The sequence below is a fragment of the Colossoma macropomum genome, unplaced genomic scaffold, assembly GCF_904425465.1.
Source record: "Colossoma macropomum unplaced genomic scaffold, Colossoma_macropomum, whole genome shotgun sequence".
Classification (NCBI taxonomy): domain Eukaryota; kingdom Metazoa; phylum Chordata; class Actinopteri; order Characiformes; family Serrasalmidae; genus Colossoma; species Colossoma macropomum.
In genome coordinates, this window is record NW_023494911.1 from 51983 (window position 1) to 72933 (window position 20951).

General features: G+C 42.3%; 1 protein-coding gene across 1 annotated transcript in view; it reads right to left on the reverse strand.

Annotated features, from left to right (window-relative positions):
* Positions 1-1393: 1393 nt before the first annotated feature.
* Positions 1394-20951, reverse strand: part of gpc5a (glypican 5a) — a 174869-nt gene continuing 155311 nt past the window's right edge. Inside the window, exons 11-12 of the mRNA XM_036560848.1 lie at positions 2721-2886; positions 1394-1506 (exon numbers count right to left, since the gene is read on the reverse strand). Of these exons, the coding sequence (XP_036416741.1) occupies positions 1394-1506; positions 2721-2886 (279 nt within the window). The remainder of the gene's footprint in view (positions 1507-2720; positions 2887-20951) is intronic.

A 20951-nucleotide genomic window follows, 5' to 3' on the forward strand; every position in this document is an offset into this window, starting at 1 on the left:
GAAAATAACAAAACATAAATTGTGATCTGTGCAAAAGTTACAGCACATTTTATATTTTAGATCTTATTTTTTCCTCCAATATGATAAATTCAGCAAATTAATAGACATATTTGAATCTGCAGAATTGGCCATGTTTCCATGGGAAGTTCTCTGTTGAGAGGCGTTAAACTTTATTTCACTTAGCAAATCAACAACAGCACAGACTGTAATCTGTACACGACTGTATCAGTCTTAAAGGTACAGACACAAAAACTCTGGAGGACACAGAGCAGCTGGAAAGCCTCTGTGTAGAAACACTGTGTTCAGGGCATAAAACTGGCCCTTTAAAGTGATTTGGTGTTATTATCACAGTCTGGGGGGGCGTCGTTATTGGGTGCTGGTCTACAGTCGACACTCTCCAGATTTCGGAGGTGAAAGACAGAGATGGCAGAGAAGTGGACCAGATGGAGAGAGTTTTGGCCACTGACTGGTCCAGAACGCCGGTCAGTGAGATGTAAGCTGTTAGCGATCAGAACACGCGCTCAGAACTCGGCGCCAGAATCGAGACCAGTTTGTCCAAATGTTCAAACTTCTCTCCCAAAGCAAAGTGAAATTTGGACAACTTCACACAAACTGTCGTCTGCCAGCTCAGAGACATCCACCACGCCAAGAAGCAAAGCCTGTTTAGTGTTTATCATTAAAGAGCCCATTAAAGAGACCATAGCCTGCTCTTCTCCTGTGTTCTCCCTCAGGGCCACTTATAACGTGTGTGAGCTTGTATCCACCAAAAGCAGTGACCAAATGACCAGGCTGTGCCTTTAAGACTGATATATGTAAATATGCTCTGTTCTCACTGGCTGTCTTGTACCGTGCCATATTCAAAAAGCAGTCTGGGATTAAACACTCCTTATAATTTCAGTGAATGGGCGGAGCCTGTAGGCTGAATGGGTAGGGGCTAAACTGCTGTAGGCCGAATGCGTGGGGCTAAACTGCTGTAGGTTGAGTGGGTGGGGCTAAACTGCTGTAGGCCGAATGGGTGGGGCTAAACTGCTGTAGGTTGAGTGGGTGGGGCTAAACTGCTGTAGGTTGAGTGGGTGGGGCTACACTGCTGTAGGCAGATTTATGGAAATGTGTACATGGCTCTGACATCAAAACATGCTATTTTCTCTATGTTAAGCTGCTGTGGGCGGAGCCAAACTGAAGTGGGCTGAGTGGGCGGGGCTAAACGAGGTCGTGAAATGTATGTTCCCGTGTTACACCACACTCCAATTCCAGACACAGTCAGGAATGCAGCTCTAGGCCTGATAGGGCCCTTTAATCCTGCAGGCCTTTGTTAAGGCAGTGAAATGCTGATCAGTGGCTGCTGCAGTGTTAGCAGCGTTATGCTAATTCTGCCTCCGCCGGGGATCGCGGGTCAGAGCGAATGTGGCTGGGCAATCTGCCCGCTGCGTTTTAGCATGCAGGCGCTAATCCTGGCTGTGAAGGAGGCCGAGTTTGGGGGATCTTGAGAGGCCGCGTTTGGGGGCGCTGGAGCGTTCAGAGCGCGGGAACGCACCGTGAAAGACGAGCGACAGAACGAGCCGCGGGGAGAAGCTCTGAACGCGCTGCGCTTACAAAGTCAGCGCAGATTCCTCTTCTGTACGCATTTATTATAAAGCATAATTCCTAATAGACGCCTGCAGCGCTGAGAGAGTCTCTGTAAAACCGCCGCAGATATCGATTCAGAACAGAGCCGCTGCTGTTTACAAACCGCAGAAATAACAACGCTGTTTCTGAATGCTTACTTATCGCCTGCAGCCTCGCAGACAGTCCAGCCCCGTCTGAGCTCCTCAAACATCTGTAATGATCTACAGTCAATCATTGATAACTGTGACAGTCATCATCACAGGAACTGTAACAGTAACATTAACGTAGACGCTTCACTGTCTTTGTTCTGCTTGTACTTTAACCTGATTTATCTTTGCCAACCTTTGTTTATCATTTTTCAAAGGATTCATAATTGAATTGAGTGAAATCTGGTATTTTATATTGTATTGAATATGTGCCTAAACAATCATACGCTAACTGAATCGTACTGTGGTGAAATCTGAGATTGTGATGCACTGAATCATTTCCAAAAGAACCGCATTTGAACTGATTCATCTCAAAGTATGACATTTTGTGATCACTGAATCATTTCTGAAAGAATCCTAATCAAATCAGTTTAAAATGAAATTTGATTTTGTGACACTCTGAACTGTTCCCGATAGAACTGGAATTAAAGTGAGTTGATTCATAGTGAAATGTGGTATTTTGTGATGCACTGAATCATTTAAAAGAAGAATCATAATTGAACTGAATTGATTCACAGTAAACGTTATATTTTATGATGCCCTGAATCGTTTTCAAAGAGAATCATAATTAAACTGATTTGATTCATAATGAAATGTGAATAAATACGTGAAATGTGATTGTGTTATACACCGAATCGTTTCCAAAAAGAATCATCATTGAATCAGTTCAAAGTGAAATGTGATTGTTATACACAGAATCGTTTCCAAAAAGAATCATAATTGAATCGATTCAAAGTGAAATGTGAGATTTCATAATGAACTGAATCGTTCTCTAAAGAATCGTAACTTCTACTACATGATTATTATTGCTATTATTAATATATATATAGTCACAGGTTTTATAAGTTCCTTTCCGTTCTCTTTATTCCTCCACTCCTTTATTTCTCCACCCTCAGAGTATGTACTCACATTTGGTGGTCCCAATGGTGGTTCTCCTCACCCCTGGACCGCTCCCAGACCCCCAGCATCCGTCCTCATCATCGCAGTCTCCGCTGTAGGGACCCTCTGTGTCTCCGCTGCCCGTCTCGATCAGGTCCAGCGTGCCGAGCTTCGGGATGGAGCGACCCTGCAGGAGCTGATAAACATGCACACATATTTCATTATTATTAAACATATTAAACATCTACTGTCTACTGCTTATTAAAGTGCATCACAGCCCGACCGATATATCAGTGGACCGATAATATCAGCTGATACCAATGCAGTTTTATCAGCATCACTGAAAATATATAATTAGTTTAATACTTTTTAACATATACTTCATTTTACTTTATTGTTCTTATTGTGTTTCACTTCCCTTCTAGTGCACTATTTACCTACACTACTAAAAACTCAGCATTAAAGCGATGGTTTGGTGAAAAATCACATTTGTCCAGCTTTCCCTCCCCTACGTTAAATATATTCGATCATATAAGACAAGTTTTGAGTCGAAGTTTGTTTCTTTAGTTTTTAGGCTAATGTAGCTAACAGAAGCTTAGACCCCACCAATTAGCATGGTGCTAACTGCATCAGTAATCTACAATAGACCTGATGATGTGGTTTCTGACACTGTATGATTCACTGTATCTATAAACATGGACTAAAGCACATTAGCATAGCTGAACACATTAGCAGCCACCTGGAACACTGAATTTGATCTTTCGGGAATTTTATAATTCATTTTTGGTTTGAGGCAAGAATGTGATGGTTATGATATGCACTCAGTTCTATGCTTTACATACTATGTTAGCTTTGTAGCATATCATGGAAAATTATCATTTTTTAAAATAAAAACTTCTGTAAACATTCCCGTCCTTACAATCATACATGGCAACCAAGCTGTTTTAAATTCAACATGGCTGTGATGTCACAACCATGAACCCACTTTTATGTGGCTTCCCATTCTCATCTATAAACATGAGCTAAATTACATTAGCTTAGCTAAAAACATAGCAGCAGCTACAGAAGCTCAAACCTGGTCCATAGAAAACAAAGCCTCCCTAATATATAGTGATATAGAATAAAGCTGTTAGCATTCAGCTTGTGTGGTGCTAACTGGTGTAGTTAGCTATGTTAGCCTTGTAGCCCCAGTGCTAAAACTAACTAGCAACTACCTCAGATGCTAAACATGTGTTGCCTGATTGAGTACATTTGGGTTCTGCGGCGGGGGAATGTGCTAAAGTGCTGAACTGTTCCTTCAATAACACAAGTGAAGCTGTGAATCCGCTCTGCTAGCTCCTGTTTGCTAGCGCAGTCCGTCTGTTTCGGTTCTCTCGGGTCTCACGACCTCTAAAAGTGAGTTCAATGTGACAGACCCTCGCTCATCCATCACAGCTCCGATAATCCATTAGCCCTGCTCGTCGCTATGCTAACACTGAGCCTCTACAGTGGCTAATTAGCGTGTACAATCGCGCCGGCCCACTGAGCTCTACCTGTCTGCTAAATACAAACAAACAGCTTTCAGCGTCTGAGCGCCCGTCTTGCATTTCAATCAGGCAATTAAAGCGCAGCGCTTCCCCCCCGACGCTCACGACACACACGCTAAGTTTGTAATTAGCCTAGCGCTGCCGTCCGTAGGTGTGGATCCAGTAATGATGAAGGGAGGCTCTGTGTGTTTGTCATTGCTCCACAGAGGACGAACTCACTGCGCTGTACTTCCACAGCTCCATTCTGTAACGGCAGCAACGTTAGCAGCTTAAAAGTGCCTGTACTGACTGTATTGATCCCTATTACGGGTTATTATTCACTTAACTGTGAGCACCAGCTCTGCTCCCTTCATTACGCTGAAGGACGACTCAGAGAGAAACGTGTTCAGAGGAGTATTCATATCTGTAGGCTTTAGAGGCCCAGTGCTCTTGCTTCACTCGCATTCGTCAACATTTTCTGTGCTGTTTTATGCAGAGGAAATGGTGCAAAGCAAGAAAGTAAAATATATCACACTTAAAACAGAGGGTTCTTCAAGGGTTCTTTAGTAAAGAAAATGGTTCTATATGGAACCATGAACACATTAAAGGTTTCTTTGTGGAGAATGTGTTGTATATGGTTCTATATAGCATCAAAAAGGGCTCTTCTATTGTTACAAACTTCACATTCACAATCGCAGAACACTTTTTGCTGCTATATAGAACCCTTTCCCAAAGGTTCTGTACTACAACACATCCTCCTTCAATCTGAGGAACCATTTCACCATGCAAAGGGTTCCTTGAGTGTTGATGGTTCTATATAGAACCATCTTCTTTACTAAAGAACCCTTGAAGAACCATCTTTTTTAAGAGTGTAGATTGCAAAAAAAAAGTATTAAATTAATTTCAATAACAAAATTCCAAAAAAAAACTGAAAGCAGCGATTTGTCCACACTGACCTGTATTTATACAAAGAGTACAAAGATGAGATTTGTATTGTTTTGTATTGTTATTATTTGTGTTGTTTTTTATTCTGAAAATGAATCATTATGAATCATACGAATCATTCTTAAACTGATGCCTGCAACAAAAAAAGTGTTCGTTTTAAGACTAAGAACATTCAAAACACATCTTAAACGTGTGATTCAATCATGCTTGCCTATAAAAGGCGCCTCCAGGAAAGGCGGAGTCGAGGCAAAAATGCATCAGCAAAACATTCAACCCTTTAAAAATAACGTTTCTCTGCAAGCGCCTGCACAGACACATCCTCTACACTGTATAATATCATCTACAGATTCAGAAAATCAGGAGAAACGAAACCTCTGTGCGTGAAGGAAAAGGCTGAAAACCACAATGTGACCTTTGACCCCTGACAGCACTGCATTAAAAACAAACATGTTTCTGTTATCGATAAGCGCTGCCCATCACTGCATGAACAAATGCAGGTTAAGTCTGTACTCTGCACAGTGGAAGTCACATATCAACAACGTCCAGAAACGCCGCCGACTTCTCTGGGCTCGAGCTCATCTGAAACGGACTGAAGCTCAGTAGAAACATGTATTGTGGACAATTTCACATTGTTTATGGAAATAATGGGCGTCGTGTTCTCCGGGCCAAAGAATAAAAGGATCATCTGGATTGTTACCAACCCAAAGTGTTCCAAATCTGTCTGTCATGGTGTGGGGGAGTGTTGTTGGGTAACCTTCACATCTGTGGCCTGCTTTCCAAACTGGATCAGTTTGTGTTCAGTCCTCAAATGATTGTTAAGTGTTTCCAAAAGGAAAGGTGATGTAACACAGCAGTAAACATGCTCCTGTCCTGCTATTTGCAAATAAAAACAACAGTTCATAAGATGAAACATAAGATATTGTGTTTTTGCATTGTTTTCAGCTCAAACTGAGTTTACCAATCACTGTTTTTTATTTGTATTAGCATTTCACAAACTGCCCCAACGTTTCTGAATTTAAAGTCTGTATATATGTAATTAATCATAACAAATCAAGGTAAATGAATGCATGTACAGGTGCAGGAGTGCAGAACACTGCCTTATACAGTCCTCGTGGAGATGCAGCATCGCCTTGAACACACTTTGTCTACACTATCTGAGAGCTTTCAGCTGTTTTCTACGTGTTTTTATCAGTTTTAACAGTGCTTTAGGGTTCCCTCAGAGTCCACCACTGCGCTTTTCAGAGGACAGCCACCCAGGCCTGTTTCCGTCTTTTTGTCCATGTCCTTCAAAACAAAGCTGAGGTGTTTATCACCTGAGGGAGCTATTTGAGAAGAAAGGCCACTACGGAGAACTCCTGCTCGGCCTACAGTCGCCGTACTGTCAATCACAGCTGCGTGTTTGACCACGGCGGAGGCCCTGCAGGGAAGAAGGACTTTATCTCCTCCTCCTCTTCCTCCTCCTCTGCTTCTTATCTCCCCTGAATGGGAATGGCTTCATCGTTCCTGAGGGACGCCTCGAGCTTCCCGCGCCGCCGATCCACTTTAGACGCTTTCTAAAACAATTCTCCAGCCCAGCCGTCGGGAAGCTTTTAAAGAGTCCACATTTTACATTCTTCTTCTGTTTCATTTCTCCCTGAGGGCCCCTGATAACGTCCGCCTGAGTTTATGGACTAAAATACGTTTTCCAGCCTCGCTTTGTCCTTTACAAGTACACAGACTGTGCCTTTAAGACTGATATATGCAAATGAGCTCTGTTCGGATTGGGTGTTCTGTACCGGATAAGGCTAAACTGCAGGCTAAACAGACAGGACTAAAGTGCTGTAGGCTGAATGGGTGGGGCTAAAGTGCTGTAGGCTGAATGGGAGGGGCTAAAGTGCTGTAGGCTGAATGGGTGGGGCTAAACTGCTGTAGGTTGAATGGGAGGGGTTAAACTGCTGTAGCTGAATGGTGGAGCTAAACTGCTGTAGCTGAATTGTGGGGCTAAACTGCTGTAGCTGAATGGTGGAGCTAAACTGCTGTAGCTGAATGGGTGGAGCTAAACTGCTGTAGCTGAATGGTGGAGCTAAACTGCTGTAGACTGAATGGTGGAGCTAAACTGCTGTAGACTGAATGGTGGAGCTAAACTGCTGTAGGTTGAATGGGTGGAGCTAAACTGCTGTAGCTGAATGGTGGAGCTAAACTGCTGTAGACTGAATGGTGGAGCTAAACTGCTGTAGCTGAATGGTGGAGCTAAACTGCTGTAGCTGAATGGGTGGAGCTAAACTGCTGTAGCTGAATGGTGGAGCTAAACTGCTGTAGACTGAATGGTGGAGCTAAACTGCTGTAGACTGAATGGTGGAGCTAAACTGCTGTAGCTGAATGGGTGGAGCTAAACTGCTGTAGCTGAATGGTGGAGCTAAACTGCTGTAGCTGAATGGTGGAGCTAAACTGCTGTAGGTTCAATGGGTGGAGCTAAACTGCTGTAGCTGAATGGTGGAGCTAAACTGCTGTAGACTGAATGGTGGAGCTAAACTGCTGTAGGTTGAATGGGTGGAGCTAAACTGCTGTAGCTGAATGGTGGAGCTAAACTGCTGTAGCTGAATGGTGGAGCTAAACTGCTGTAGGTTCAATGGGTGGAGCTAAACTGCTGTAGCTGAATGGTGGAGCTAAACTGCTGTAGACTGAATGGTGGAGCTAAACTGCTGTAGGTTGAATGGGTGGAGCTAAACTGCTGTAGCTGAATGGTGGAGATAAACTGCTGTAGCTGAATGGTGGAGCTAAACTGCTGTAGGTTCAATGGGTGGAGCTAAACTGCTGTAGCTGAATGGTGGAGCTAAACTGCTGTAGCTGAATGGTGGAGCTAAACTGCTGTAGCTGAATGGTGGGGCTAAACTGCTGTAGGTTCAATGGGTGGAGCTAAACTGCTGTAGCTGAATGGTGGAGCTAAACTGCTGATTCAAATAAATGTCACGCAAGTCCTGTAGCTCCTTCCATGGATTGAGACTATTGATTTATTTGTTTGTTTATTTATTAATGCAGACAAAACAAACACTGCAACACTAAAACACAGCGGGCGTGTCCTTGGTGAGGCTTTAATAACAGATCTAAACCCGTATTAAAGGGTCCGTATCACAGAAAAGCAAACACTTTTCTGCTGCTTTAAAACTGCCCGTTTTAAAGTCATCGTGCTTGTGATGTCACAAACATAAACCCTTTTCGCCCTATGGCAGTTTAGCCCCGCCCATTCATGCTGAAGTTATATGGAGCGTTTCAGGCCGGAGTAGAGGCCGCAACACAGCGCAGCCAATCAGAACAGAGCTCATTTACATATACCAGTCTTAAAGTCACAGTAACAGAAGCAGCCTGTTTACCTGTGAGGGATAAAGAGAAGCTGGAAAACGATCATGTAAAATGAATTATGAGTGGTTTTAGTATGTAAGACGTCACAGATGGTATAAGTGGAGCTCAGACAGAGGGATCAGTGAAGAACAGCTGATTGACAGATCACTAGTTAGTGTCTGGTGTGCTTGTGTAAGTAGGAGCATGTGGCTCACAGCTTTAATCTGATATAAACCAGATAGTTTCGTTCAGTAAATTAAATATTTTCCACAGACGCAGACGAAGATTACTGACTTTAATGTTTGATTATTTATTTATTTCACTCTTTCGTGGGAAGGAAAACACCCCTGCGAGTTCACGTCTGCTGGAAAAACACAGTGATAAAAATGTTTGGGAACGTCTGGGATTTAAAAATAGCTCGATCGCTGCTTTAAGGGCTGGAGCTGGAACGTGTTCAGTGACTCGAGGGCAGCTGGAGGATTTACATTCACAGAAATATTCATTAAAGAGCTGTAGATGCTGGAGATCCTGCTGCGCTGCTCTGGAGCTCAACACTGATGAATTCATACTTAATACCTGACAGGACTTACACTTACTTCTACTTAAAACCTAAATTTAGTACATACAGTAAATTATACATACTTCTACTTAAGACTTAATTCTCAATGTGTCGTACTTCATACTTTATACTTAGTACTTATACTAAATACTCAACGTGTATAATTTAAACACATAGTAACTTATACTTAATACTTAATCTTTATACATAGTACTTAATACTTGTACTGCTTGTAATTAATATCAATACTTATGACTTAGTATTTACACTTAATGCTTAAACGTTACTTAGTACTTGTATGTTTATACTTAAAATGTAAATTCAATACACATGAAAACCTATACTTAATACTAAAAATTCAATCTTAAAATGTATTTAATACTAGATGTGTCATATTTAATACTTAATACTTATACTAAATACTCAATGCCTCAAAGTTAAAACATATAGTAACTTACTTATACTTTATACTTAATATGTAGCACTTGCTTAATACTTTGTATTTAATACCTAATACTTAGTACTTATATTTACTTCTACTCAAAACATTAACTTAATATGTATAACTTATGTTTACTTAAGCTACTTAATGCTAATACTTAATGCATTGTATATAGTACCTAATACTTAGTATTTAAAGCATAGATGTAATACATAACTTATACTTACTTACACTTAATACTTAGTACTTATACACTACTACTTAATATTACTTCTTATGACTATACTTAATCTTAAAACTAATATGTAATAATTAATGCCTTGTACTCAATACTTATTGTAGGTATTTATACATTACTACTTAACATAATTAATCATGATGTAATGATTAAACTGTTTTTGTACTATTTACTTATACTTAAACTTAATCTGTAATACATTGTATTTAATACTTTATACTTAATACTTAGTTATACTAAATATGCAAATATGCTGTATATGTGGTACGTAACACTTATAATTACCACTAATACTTGGTGTAATGCTGCTAAAAGAGCATTAATTAGCTCATTAATTCCTCGATTCTGTGATGTTTGCTCTTTAAATGTGCTCTTTTAGCTGGAAAATCTAACTAAGGCTATGAGCGCATAATGACTAGCGAGCTAATTACGAGATTTTGCTCTGGGCTGTAATCCTGAGCATTAGCGGCTAATCCTCGACTTTATCCACTACAGTAACTCGATCATAACTGAGGAATAAGGAGCTGACGAGCATCTGAGTTTAGCTCAGACTTTACTGTAAACACTGAGCGCTGAGAGTCTGCGCGGCGAGTTAGCCCGAGAGGCTAAAACGTCACAAGCATGTTTACGTCCCTCTGTTCTCGCTCTGCGAGTCTCTCAGAGAGAGACAGAGAGAAGAGCGAGAAGCCTCATCATCTGAAGCCAAACTCCCAGGCAGGTTCATCCATCCCTCAAAGAAAAGCAAATGACCTGAAGTGTCACGCTAGCCGCGTGCGCTAGTCGCGCTAGTCAGGCAGGCGTATTGATCTGGGCGCTTCTGGCGCAGATAGAGAAAAACCCGGCCGGCTGTCAGAGGAAGCCTTTCACTGAGAGACGGAGACGAGCCGCTCTGCCATTGTGGGGAGAATTATCGGCTCGAGCCGGAGAAGAAAGGGGGAAAAGGCCGGCTAGCGTTAGCGAGTAGCGATGCAGAGATAAGCGAGGACAGAGAGGGGGATTAAGAGCCGGAGGCGCCAAACCATCGATCGGGATTAAACAAAAGCACCGTCTCACTTTTTCAAAGTGCTTTTCTACTCCTGCAAATCTAAAGCTTCTTCTCTTCTTCCGCTTAACACAGCCGCCGGATCCCCAGCCCTGTTAAAGGGCCCATTCCCAACGCTTTTCCTGCTGTCTATCTTTCAGCATTTCTGTGACTTTATGTACCAGAAAACAGTCATAGTTTTCCAACCTGTCTTTACTCCTCAGATACAAATAGGTTGGTTTTGTTACTGTACCTTTAAGACTTTATGATAAATGTAAATGAGCTCTGCTCTGACTGGCTGTGCCTCATTCAGAAAGCAGGCTCACATCAGCCTTCCTTATAACCTCAGTGTGAGTGGGCGGGGCTTTAATTAGCCATATATAAATGAATTATTCGGTATCTACTATGAATTATTCAGTATCTATGATTAAGTATTCAATATCTACTCTAAACCTTCCATATCTACTATGAACTATTCAGCATGTATAATTCATTATTTTTATTATTATTCATTAGTATGTATGTAGACAGGCCTCAGTGTGGTTGAGGCTGATGCTGCTGCCTCTCTCTGCCTCCTCTGAGAGGGTTTAGTCTGAGGATCTGTGAGTCGGGCTGGTCTTGTGTTTCCTCGGCGTACAGAAGGTGGGATCAGCAGACGCTCGCTGGGCTCGCGGTTAGAGATGTTTGTATTTATCAGCCTTAATTCTCCACAAGAACCAAAGCGGTGGCAGCGCGGCCGAGCAAAGAGAGACAGCTGCACAAACACGGCCGCCGTAATCTAATCAGCATCGCCGCTAATATTAGCATAATATTTCCTGCTGTCGCACACAGTTAGCGTAGCGTGGACGGAAACTAGCCGCTAGCTTTCAGAAACTACTCTCTCTCTCTCTCTCTCTCTCTCTCTCTCTGTGTCTCTCTCTCTCTGTCTCTCTCTCTCTGTGTCTCTCTCTCTGTCTCTCTCTCTCTCTGTGTGTCTCTCTCTCTCTCTCTGTCTCTCTGTCTCTCTCTCTCTCTCTCTCTGTGTGTCTCTCTCTCTGTCTCTCTCTCTCTCTGTCTCTCTCTCTGTGTCTCTCTCTTTCTCTCTCTGTCTCTCTCTCTGTTTCTCTCTCTCTCTGTCTCTCTCTCTGTCTCTCTCTCTCTCCCTGTCTCTCTCTCTGTCTCTCTCTCTCTCTCTCTGTCTCTCTGTGTCTCTCTCTCTGTCTCTCTGTCTCTCTCTCTGTCTCTCTCTCCGTTTCTCTCTCTCTCTGTCTCTCTCTCTCTCTCTCCGTCTCTCTCTCTCTCTCTCGCTCTGTCTCTCTCTCTCTCTCCCTGTCTCTCTCTCTCTCTGTCTCTCTCTCTCTCTCCCTGTCTCTCTGTCTCTCTCTCTCTGTCTCTCTCTCTGTCTCTCTCTCTCCCAGCCGAGAGGCGGAGCAGAGTTCAGGCCGAGCAGAGAAATGATTGTTTTTGTAAGCGCCGCTAACGCTGGCCGTGTTTGACCTTACAGATGTCAATCACACGGCTAATCTGTGCGCGGCGCTCCGGGGGGAGAGGCAGAGCCCGCCTGTTATTTGATGGAGGTTGAGTGCGTGGGGCAGCGGAGGGAAGGCGCTGATTTATTGTTTGGCCTGACAGGGCCATTAGCCACGCCGCCGCTTCGTCAAACTCGTAATTACCGCGCCGGCTGCAGGTGCGCTGATCCGCTCGGCAACGAGCCGCGAGTTTGAATCTCTGCCGAGAGTCTTAAGGAAATATCTGGAGCCGTCTGACAGCTTCAAACAGCTGCTGGCTGCGTCTGATTCACAAACAGCGTATCAGTTCAGTAAACGGCTGAGAGCTGCGCTGCGACCGAGTGGCGTCCGAAACTGAGAGACACCGCTTTCAACATTAATGAGTGGCTCTCAAACGGCCGATAAGGCTGTACTTACAACGGCTAAACTCAGGATTCCAGAAAAAGTCTAGAGGAGTTCCGTTTTTACACAACGGAAAAAGGCAGTCAACGTTAAAACAATGGAAGCAGTGGAAGCTCATACCTAGTTAGCATTGTGCTAACTGCCTAAATCACGACATCAAAGCTTCAAATATGATAGAAAATCTATAAAAACAAAAACAGGCAACTTCAGTATTCCAGGTGGCTGCTACTGTGTTCAGCTACGCTAACGTGCTTTAGTCCATTTTTATAGATACAGTGAATCACACAGAGTCAGAAACCACATCATCAAGACTATTAGAGATACTGAACACCTCCACACTCTGAGACCAGTGATGATCTACACATGCATTTAGCACCATGCTAATCGGTGTACATAAGTCTACACTGCTTGTTAGCTACATTGAAATGCACAGTTGAGTTAAATAACGAATTATAACTCTATTATGTTCAGTAGAACTGAGTCTGTGTTGGGCTTTAGGTAATGAACACTTAGCACTTTCCGGATATGAGTGTCCGAGGGCGGCAGCTGCAGGAACGACGTCCCTTAGAGTGAGGGTCAGGATTGGGACAGTGCTAGCATACATGCTAATAACATTAGTATTAGCGACCTAGCAAAGTTAAGCCACCTCAGAAAAATGTTTACAGTGATAATTTAAAAAGTAACTCGTTATTTCAACATTTCTAACTGTGACAGGGCTACCATGAGCACTAATGGAATTAGCTACTTCAAACATCAAACATCAAACAAACGTCGCTCAGTGCCGCCCTCTAAAGGTGTCATTAACAACCATCAAATAAACAAACGTCGCTCAGCGCCGCCCTCTAAAGGCGTCTTTAACGAACATCAAATAAACAAACGCCGCTCAGCGCCGCCCTCTAAAGGTGTCATTAACAACCATCAAATAAACGAATGTCGCTCAGCGCCGCCCTCTAAAGGCATCATTAACGAACATCAAATAAACAAACGTCGCTCAGCGCCGCCCTCTAAAGGCGTCATTAACGGACATCAAATAAACAAACGTCGCTCAGCGCCGCCCTCTAAAGGCGTCTTTAACGAACATCAAATAAACAAACGCCGCTCAGCGCCGCCCTCTAAAGGCGTCATTAACAACCATCAAATAAACGAATGTCGCTCAGCGCCGCCCTCTAAAGGCATCATTAACGAACATCAAATAAACAAACGACACTCAGCGCCGCCCTCTAGAGGCGTGACTGAACTGATAAGTAATATTTGTTGTTGTTAATGAATGTTTCTTTCATTATTTTATATATAATAATATATATGATTGTTTTAATTTTTGGTTAAATCTCTCCTTTGTTACACTCTCGTCCTGCTTGGCGAGCACAGCTGATGTGAGATGAATGTGAGGACGGTTAAACGGTCTCTGCAGTGTTGTCCAGTGGAGAGCGTCCATGCATCATCGTGGCATGTTAATGATGAACACTAACAGAGGAACAGGTGAAAGTCTGAGCTCGTACAGTGAAAACGAGAAATAAATGACTTCATAACTGGAACCGCAGGACTCCCGACGCCCCCTGCCGGCCCCTCCCGACCCGCGTGTTATGAGATTTCTTCAGTGGAGCGTTCAAGCGGAACGGAAAGTATATCTTCAGCGGTGCGTGACCAATATTCAAAGAGGTGCCGGTTAAATGCCAGAGTGGACGGAGCGTGCGAGGCGGCTATCTTCTGACGGCCGAGCCTGAGGTAGCGGTCTTCTGAAGGCTTCTCAGGTCCGCCCGGGCTGGAATGAAGTAATCTAAATGCATCCCGCTTCAGACGGCGCTCTCTTTGAGCCCGCTCTTCATGTGGGTTAGAGAAATGTCGGCATGTCAGAATGATCAATAACCCCATTAGTCCAGCCCAAGAGAGACGCTGGGAACCGAACATGAGCATTTATGGAGATTCTGGACCAGGCTAACAGCACCACAACCAGCAGTGGCCTTAAAGTAGTCGTTCAAAGAACACAGACGATAAGACAAGACGTGTTCAGTGCCTGAAGATCGTTTCTTTAGTTTTAGCACTGGAGCTACGAGGCTAACGCAGCTAATACGTAATAGAAGCTGATACCCCACCAATTAGCAAGGCTAACAGTGCCACAGCGACACTGGCAGTGCCCTGAAAGTGGCAGTACAGCTAACGTAGGCCAAAACATGTTGGGGTGCTTAAGTTATTCACTTGGAGCTACGAGGCTAATACAGCTAACGAGTAATGGAAGTAATTAGCATGATGCTAACTGCTAAATCATCACTGGACGTTCAGTGTCTCTAATACAATGTTACTTATAAACATGGACTAAAGTACATTAGCACAGCTAAACACAGTAGCAGCCACCTGGAACACTGAATTCCTGAAGTTTGTAATTTCATTAGTATTGTCCATTTTTGCTTTAAGGAAAGTGTGAGATGATTTAGGTGTGCAGTTAGCACCATGCTAATCGTTGGGGTATAAGCTACCATTACTTGTTAGCTACATTAGCTTTGTAGCTCCAGTAGCAGCCATTCTAAAGCCTGGACGTCCATTTATTTATTTACTTATTCATTGAACATCCAAGAGCTTCATTAATGAGATTTTGACTATTTTAACTCTTATTCATTTAGAATTATTATTTTCTACACAACTTAAACACAAAATGAAACTGCATAATTAATTAAATGGTTAAGCAAAGAATTAGATTTGCATTCAATTTAAATTTATTTACATACACTTAATTAATTTACATGACTTAATTCACACCTCACCACTGTGGTTTCTACTGTTTTAGCTCTGCAATGTACTTTTGTCAGTTTATGCTAATTGGTGGGGTATAAGCTTCCATTACTTGTTAGTGATATTAGCCCTGTAGCTCCAGTGCTAAAGCTGAAGAAACAAACAGGCACCAAATATGTTTTGGCTGATTGTCTACATTTGGGCTAAATGGTGGGGGAATAGGTCAGTTAGGTTGTTCACTAAACTATCACTTTAAAGATGCCACAGTAGATTTATACTGGGCATGGTCAAACATAAAGATGGGGCTGATATTAAAATAGCTGATCACTCTTCAACAAAATTTAGAGGTGAAAAAGTTTGTTGGCGCCTGACGTTTGCTGAGTTTTAGCCTTGGAGCTTAATTAGCATGGTAGCACAGTGCTAACAACAAACAGTTAAGAGTAGTAGCAGCCATCTTGAAGATCCTAGTGAAGAAATGCAGTTAGCCTAATGCTAAATGGTTGTGTGTTGGTTTGCATTACTTATTAGCCACGTTAGCCTCATAGCTCCAGTGCTATAAAGCTAACAATGTCAATAACTTAGCCTGAACAGCTAATCATGCAACTCACTTAGCACAAAAAGCTGTGAGCTTAGCCAGAAAAGCTAACCACATCACTCACTTACCATGGCAGGGTGAGTGTGAGTTTAGCCTCGTAGCTCCAGAGCTAAACTACAGAAGCAAACTTCAGACACGTCTCAGCTGATCAGCTGCATTTGGGGTCCATTAGATTTTTGTATGAACTGTGGCTTTAAGTATTTGTTAGTTAGGTATTTAATTACATTTACGATTGGCTCCCACAAATACACAGCACATGTAAAGCAAATGTGCTGACAGACTTTCAGCCACACTGTTGGCGACAGAAAGGCCCGCGATCCTTGAAGGAACCTGGAGGACGTCAGCTGTGCTCAGATCAGGAGCCTCTCAAACAGCAGCCCTGCACCTCCCACCACTTCAGCACAGCCCACAGTAACTCAGGTAAGTACAAGCGTTCAGGAAGGCCAGACATGACGATCCTCTAAATCACTGCCTCCCCTGAGACTCGCCATTCATCACGTCCTGCAGCAGCTGCAGGAACGGAACCCCCACCGTTTCCCCATCGGAGGAGATCCTGTGTAATTAACAACGTCAGACAGCGAGGAGGATCTGGAGGGTTCCCCCAGGGTACCGACGTGGAGAGCCTCCAGGATCTCTCTGATTTGTTCCGGAAGCCAAAGGAACGCTGGAGATGCAGTGCAGGAGCTGACCCAGGGCTAGCACAGACCGTGGAAAGGCACACACAACGGACAGGAAAGAGCGAGAAGATGCGCAGCTGTGGAACAAAATCCTGCACATCTGCCAGGAATGACTCACAGCCTGCAGACTCGTACGGACGTGGTCACGTCACTCGCTCAGCAGGAAAAGCTCAGTGTGAGCGAAGCGTGTCAGTCAGAGAGAACCCAGCTCGGAAAGAGAACCCAGCACGTCACTCACTGAGCGTTAAAAGCTAAGAGTGAGCTTAGACACACAAGCTAAGCGTGTCACTCTACATGAACTTAGCATGACGACCTAGTCATGTCACTCACTTAGCACAAAGAAGCTAAGTGTGAGCTTAGCCTGTCACTCACTTAGCAGGAAAAGCTAACCATGTCACTTAGTTTGAACAGACAAACGTGAGCCCAGATTAAAAAGATAATCACGTCACTCACAAAGCTAATGAGAAGCTAAGTACGAGATTAGCCTACAAAGCTAACCAGGTTACTAATTCAGCCTGAACAGCTAATCATATTACTCACTTAGCACAAAGAGCTAATCACAGTTATTCATTCAGCCTAATGAGAAACTGTAGAACAGACTCAGTTTATATCACAATACCTACATTTAGAGTCGGTTATTCATTCAGCCTAATGAGAAACTGTAGAACAGACTCAGTTTATATCACAATACCTACATTTAGAGTCAGTTATTCATTCAGCCTAATGAGAAACTGTAGAACAGACTCAGTTTATATCACAATACCTACATTTGGAGTCGGTTATTCATTCAGCCTAATGAGAAACTGTAGAACAGACTCAGTTTATATCACAATACCTACATTTAGAGTCAGTTATTCATTCAGCCTAATGAGAAACTGACTCAGTTTATATCACAATACCTACATTTAGAGTCGGTTATTCATTTAACCTAATGAGAAACTGACTCAGTTTATATCACAATACCTACATTTAGAGTCGGTTATTCATTCAGCCTAATGAGAAACTGTAGAACAGACTCAGTTTATATCACAATACCTACATTTAGAGTCGGTTATTCATTCAGCCTAATGAGAAACTGTAGAACAGACTCGGTTTATATCACAATACCTACATTTGGAGTCGGTTATTCATTCAGCCTAATGAGAAACTGACTCAGTTTATATCACAATACCTACATTTAGAGTCGGTTATTCATTCAACCTAATGAGAAACTGACTCAGTTTATATCACAATACCTACATTTAGAGTCGGTTATTCATTCAACCTAATGAGAAACTGACTCAGTTTATATCACAATACCTACATTTAGAGTCGGTTATTCATTCAGCCTAATGAGAAACTGTAGAACAGACTCAGTTTATATCACAGTACCTACATTTAGAGTCGGTTATTCATTCAGCCTAATGAGAAACTGTAGAACAGACTCAGTTTATATCACAATACCTACATTTAGAGTCAGTTATTCATTCAGCCTAATGAGAAACTGTAGAACAGACTCAGTTTATATCACAATACCTACATTTAGAGTCAGTTATTCATTCAGCCTAATGAGAAACTGTAGAACAGACTCAGTTTATATCACAATACCTACATTTAGGGTCAGTTATTCATTCAGCCTAATGAGAAACTGTAGAACAGACTGAGTTCCTATGACGGTTCCTCCATTCAGAGGCGGTACTGGTCCAGGCTGGTGTCGGTGCTGTTTACTCGGTGTGGATCAGGCTGCTGCTCTGTTTGCTCCTCTGCTGTTGTGTACTCGTGTGCTGAGTTTGTCGACTCTCTGCTGTAATTGTTTGACATCAGTTTGTACAAATTTACATTCTGCAGCGTCTGAGTCTCGCTGAGCGCCGCAGCATCAGAAACCTCCTTCTTCTCATTCCGGTGGATGGTAACCATGAGAACCGCTCTGATGACGAACTGGGTTTGCTCTCCAAATGAGATCTCCTCATTAAAGGTGCGTGTTTGCCTTTAATCGGTTCAGGTAACAGAGCAAACCTGCAGGTGAAACTCAACCAACACCACTGACTCAATAACAGCCGGACCTCCTCAGCCCCTCCCCACACTGACTGGATGGAAACAGAAGTCCAACTGAAACTGAGCCAGTCAGGATTGTTCTCTCTGTGGGGTAGATACAGCTGAGCTGCTCTCCCATTGGTCAGGAATTCAGGAGCTGGACTGAAGGCCTTACACACCAACATAAGTAGGAAGTGACAGAGGAACCAACCAATCATGCTTAGGATCAATTTCATGAGGTTCTAGATATGTCAAGTGTGATACAACGAGTGTAAAGATGGTCGTTTATAGACTGATATCTCCTGTTCTAGCATATAGGAGCGTTTATTGAGGTCATTTATTGACTGATATCTCCTCTTTTAGCATATAGGAATGTTTATTGACTGATATCTCCTGTTTTAGCATATAGGAGCATTTATTGAGGTTGTTTATTGACTGATATTTCCTGTTCTAGCATACAGGAGCGTTTATTGAGGTCGTTTATTGACTGATATCTCCTGTTCTAGCATATAGGAGCGTTTATTGAGGTCGTTTATTGACTGATATCTCCTGTTCTAGCATATAGGAGCGTTTATTGAGGTCATTTATTGACTGACATCTCCTGTTTTAGCATATAGGAGCGTTTATTGAGGTCGTTTATTGACTGATATCTCCTGTTCTAGCATATAGGAACGTTTATTGAAGTCGTTTATTGACTGATATCTCCTGTTCTAGCATACAGGAGCGTTTATTGAGGTCGTTTATTGACTGATATCTCCTGTTTTAGCATATAGGAGCGTTTATTGACTGATATCTCCTGTTCTAGCATATAGGAGCGTTTATTGAGGTCGTTTATTGACTGATATCTCCTGTTTTAGCATATAGGAGCGTTTATTGAGGTCGTTTATTGACTGATATCTCCTATTCTAGCATATAGGAGCATTTATTAAGGTGGTTTATGGACTGATATTTCCTATTCTAGCATATACAAGCGTTTATTGAGGTTTTTATGGACTAATATCTCCTATTCTGGTGTATAGGAGTGTTTATTGAGGTTGTTTATGGACTGACATCTCCTACTGTAGAGTATAGGAGTGTTTATCGAGGTTGTTTATGGACTGATATCTCCTACTGTAGAGTATAGGAGTGTTTATTGAGGTGGTTTATGGACTAATATCTCCCTCTCCCATGATTTTTTTTTGCATGGAAACAAAAAAAATCAAAAGACAATCATCCAATCAGGATTGTTGTCTCTGTGTTATGTAGGCAGATACAGCTAAATGAGCTCTCCCATTGGTCAGGCCTTCTAGATATGTCCAGTGTGATACGAGTGTGAACACACGTTATAATCTAAGCAGGTTTCAGTCAGTTGGTAGAAATGTTTAATCTCGAAAAGCCCAAAAAATTTCATGTGAAACAGCATTAGCTTTGTGCTAACATACTATTATAAATCCCATAGGGATGCTAGCCAAAATTAGCATTATTGTAGAGGTGTGTTTTTTGTTCATTTTTGACCAAATTCGGACATTAATGGCTGGAACTAAAGGCCTAATTCTAACAGTCATGGTCCCACTGCTAAAAACCTCCTGTATTTTGTCCAAACTGTTGAAAGTCTTATGTTAAAATTAACGTAAATTTAATTTTGTATGACATTTTAATCGATTATTGTGTATTTAATGTAAATTGAAGGTAATTTTGGATACATAATGATTAAATGACTAAAATCAGCTAAATGAAGCACTCAGACATTAAATAAATAAATAAATAGCTGGAGGCCCCAGGATGCTGTTTTTAGCTATGCTAATGCATTTCAGCCCTGCTTTAGTTTTAGCACTAGCACCAGAATGGAGCTAAATGATGGAATCTTATACCCCACCAATTAGCATAGTGCTAACTGCAAGGCTAAATCATTACACCATAGCCACAAACACTGTATGGCTTCAAGGAGGCTCGCAAAAAGATCTAACTCAGTGTTCCAGGTGGCAGCTACTGTGCTCAGCTATGCTAATGTGCTTTAGTCCATGTTTACAGATACAGTGAATCATAGTGTCAGAAACCACATCATCAAGACTATTAGAGATACTGAACATCTCCACACTCTGAGACCAGTGATGATTTAGCAGTTAGCATCATGCTAATTAGTTCCATTACTCGTTAGCTGCAACACGTTTTTATCCTAAATTAGCTGTACTGCCGCTTTAAGGACACTGCCAGTCTCGCTGTGGTGCTGTTAGCATTGCTAATTGGTGGGGTATTAGCTTCCATTACTCGTTAGCTGCGTTAGCCTCGTAGCTCCAGTGCTAAAACTAGAGACACAATCTTCAGACACCGAACACGTCTTGGCTGATCGACT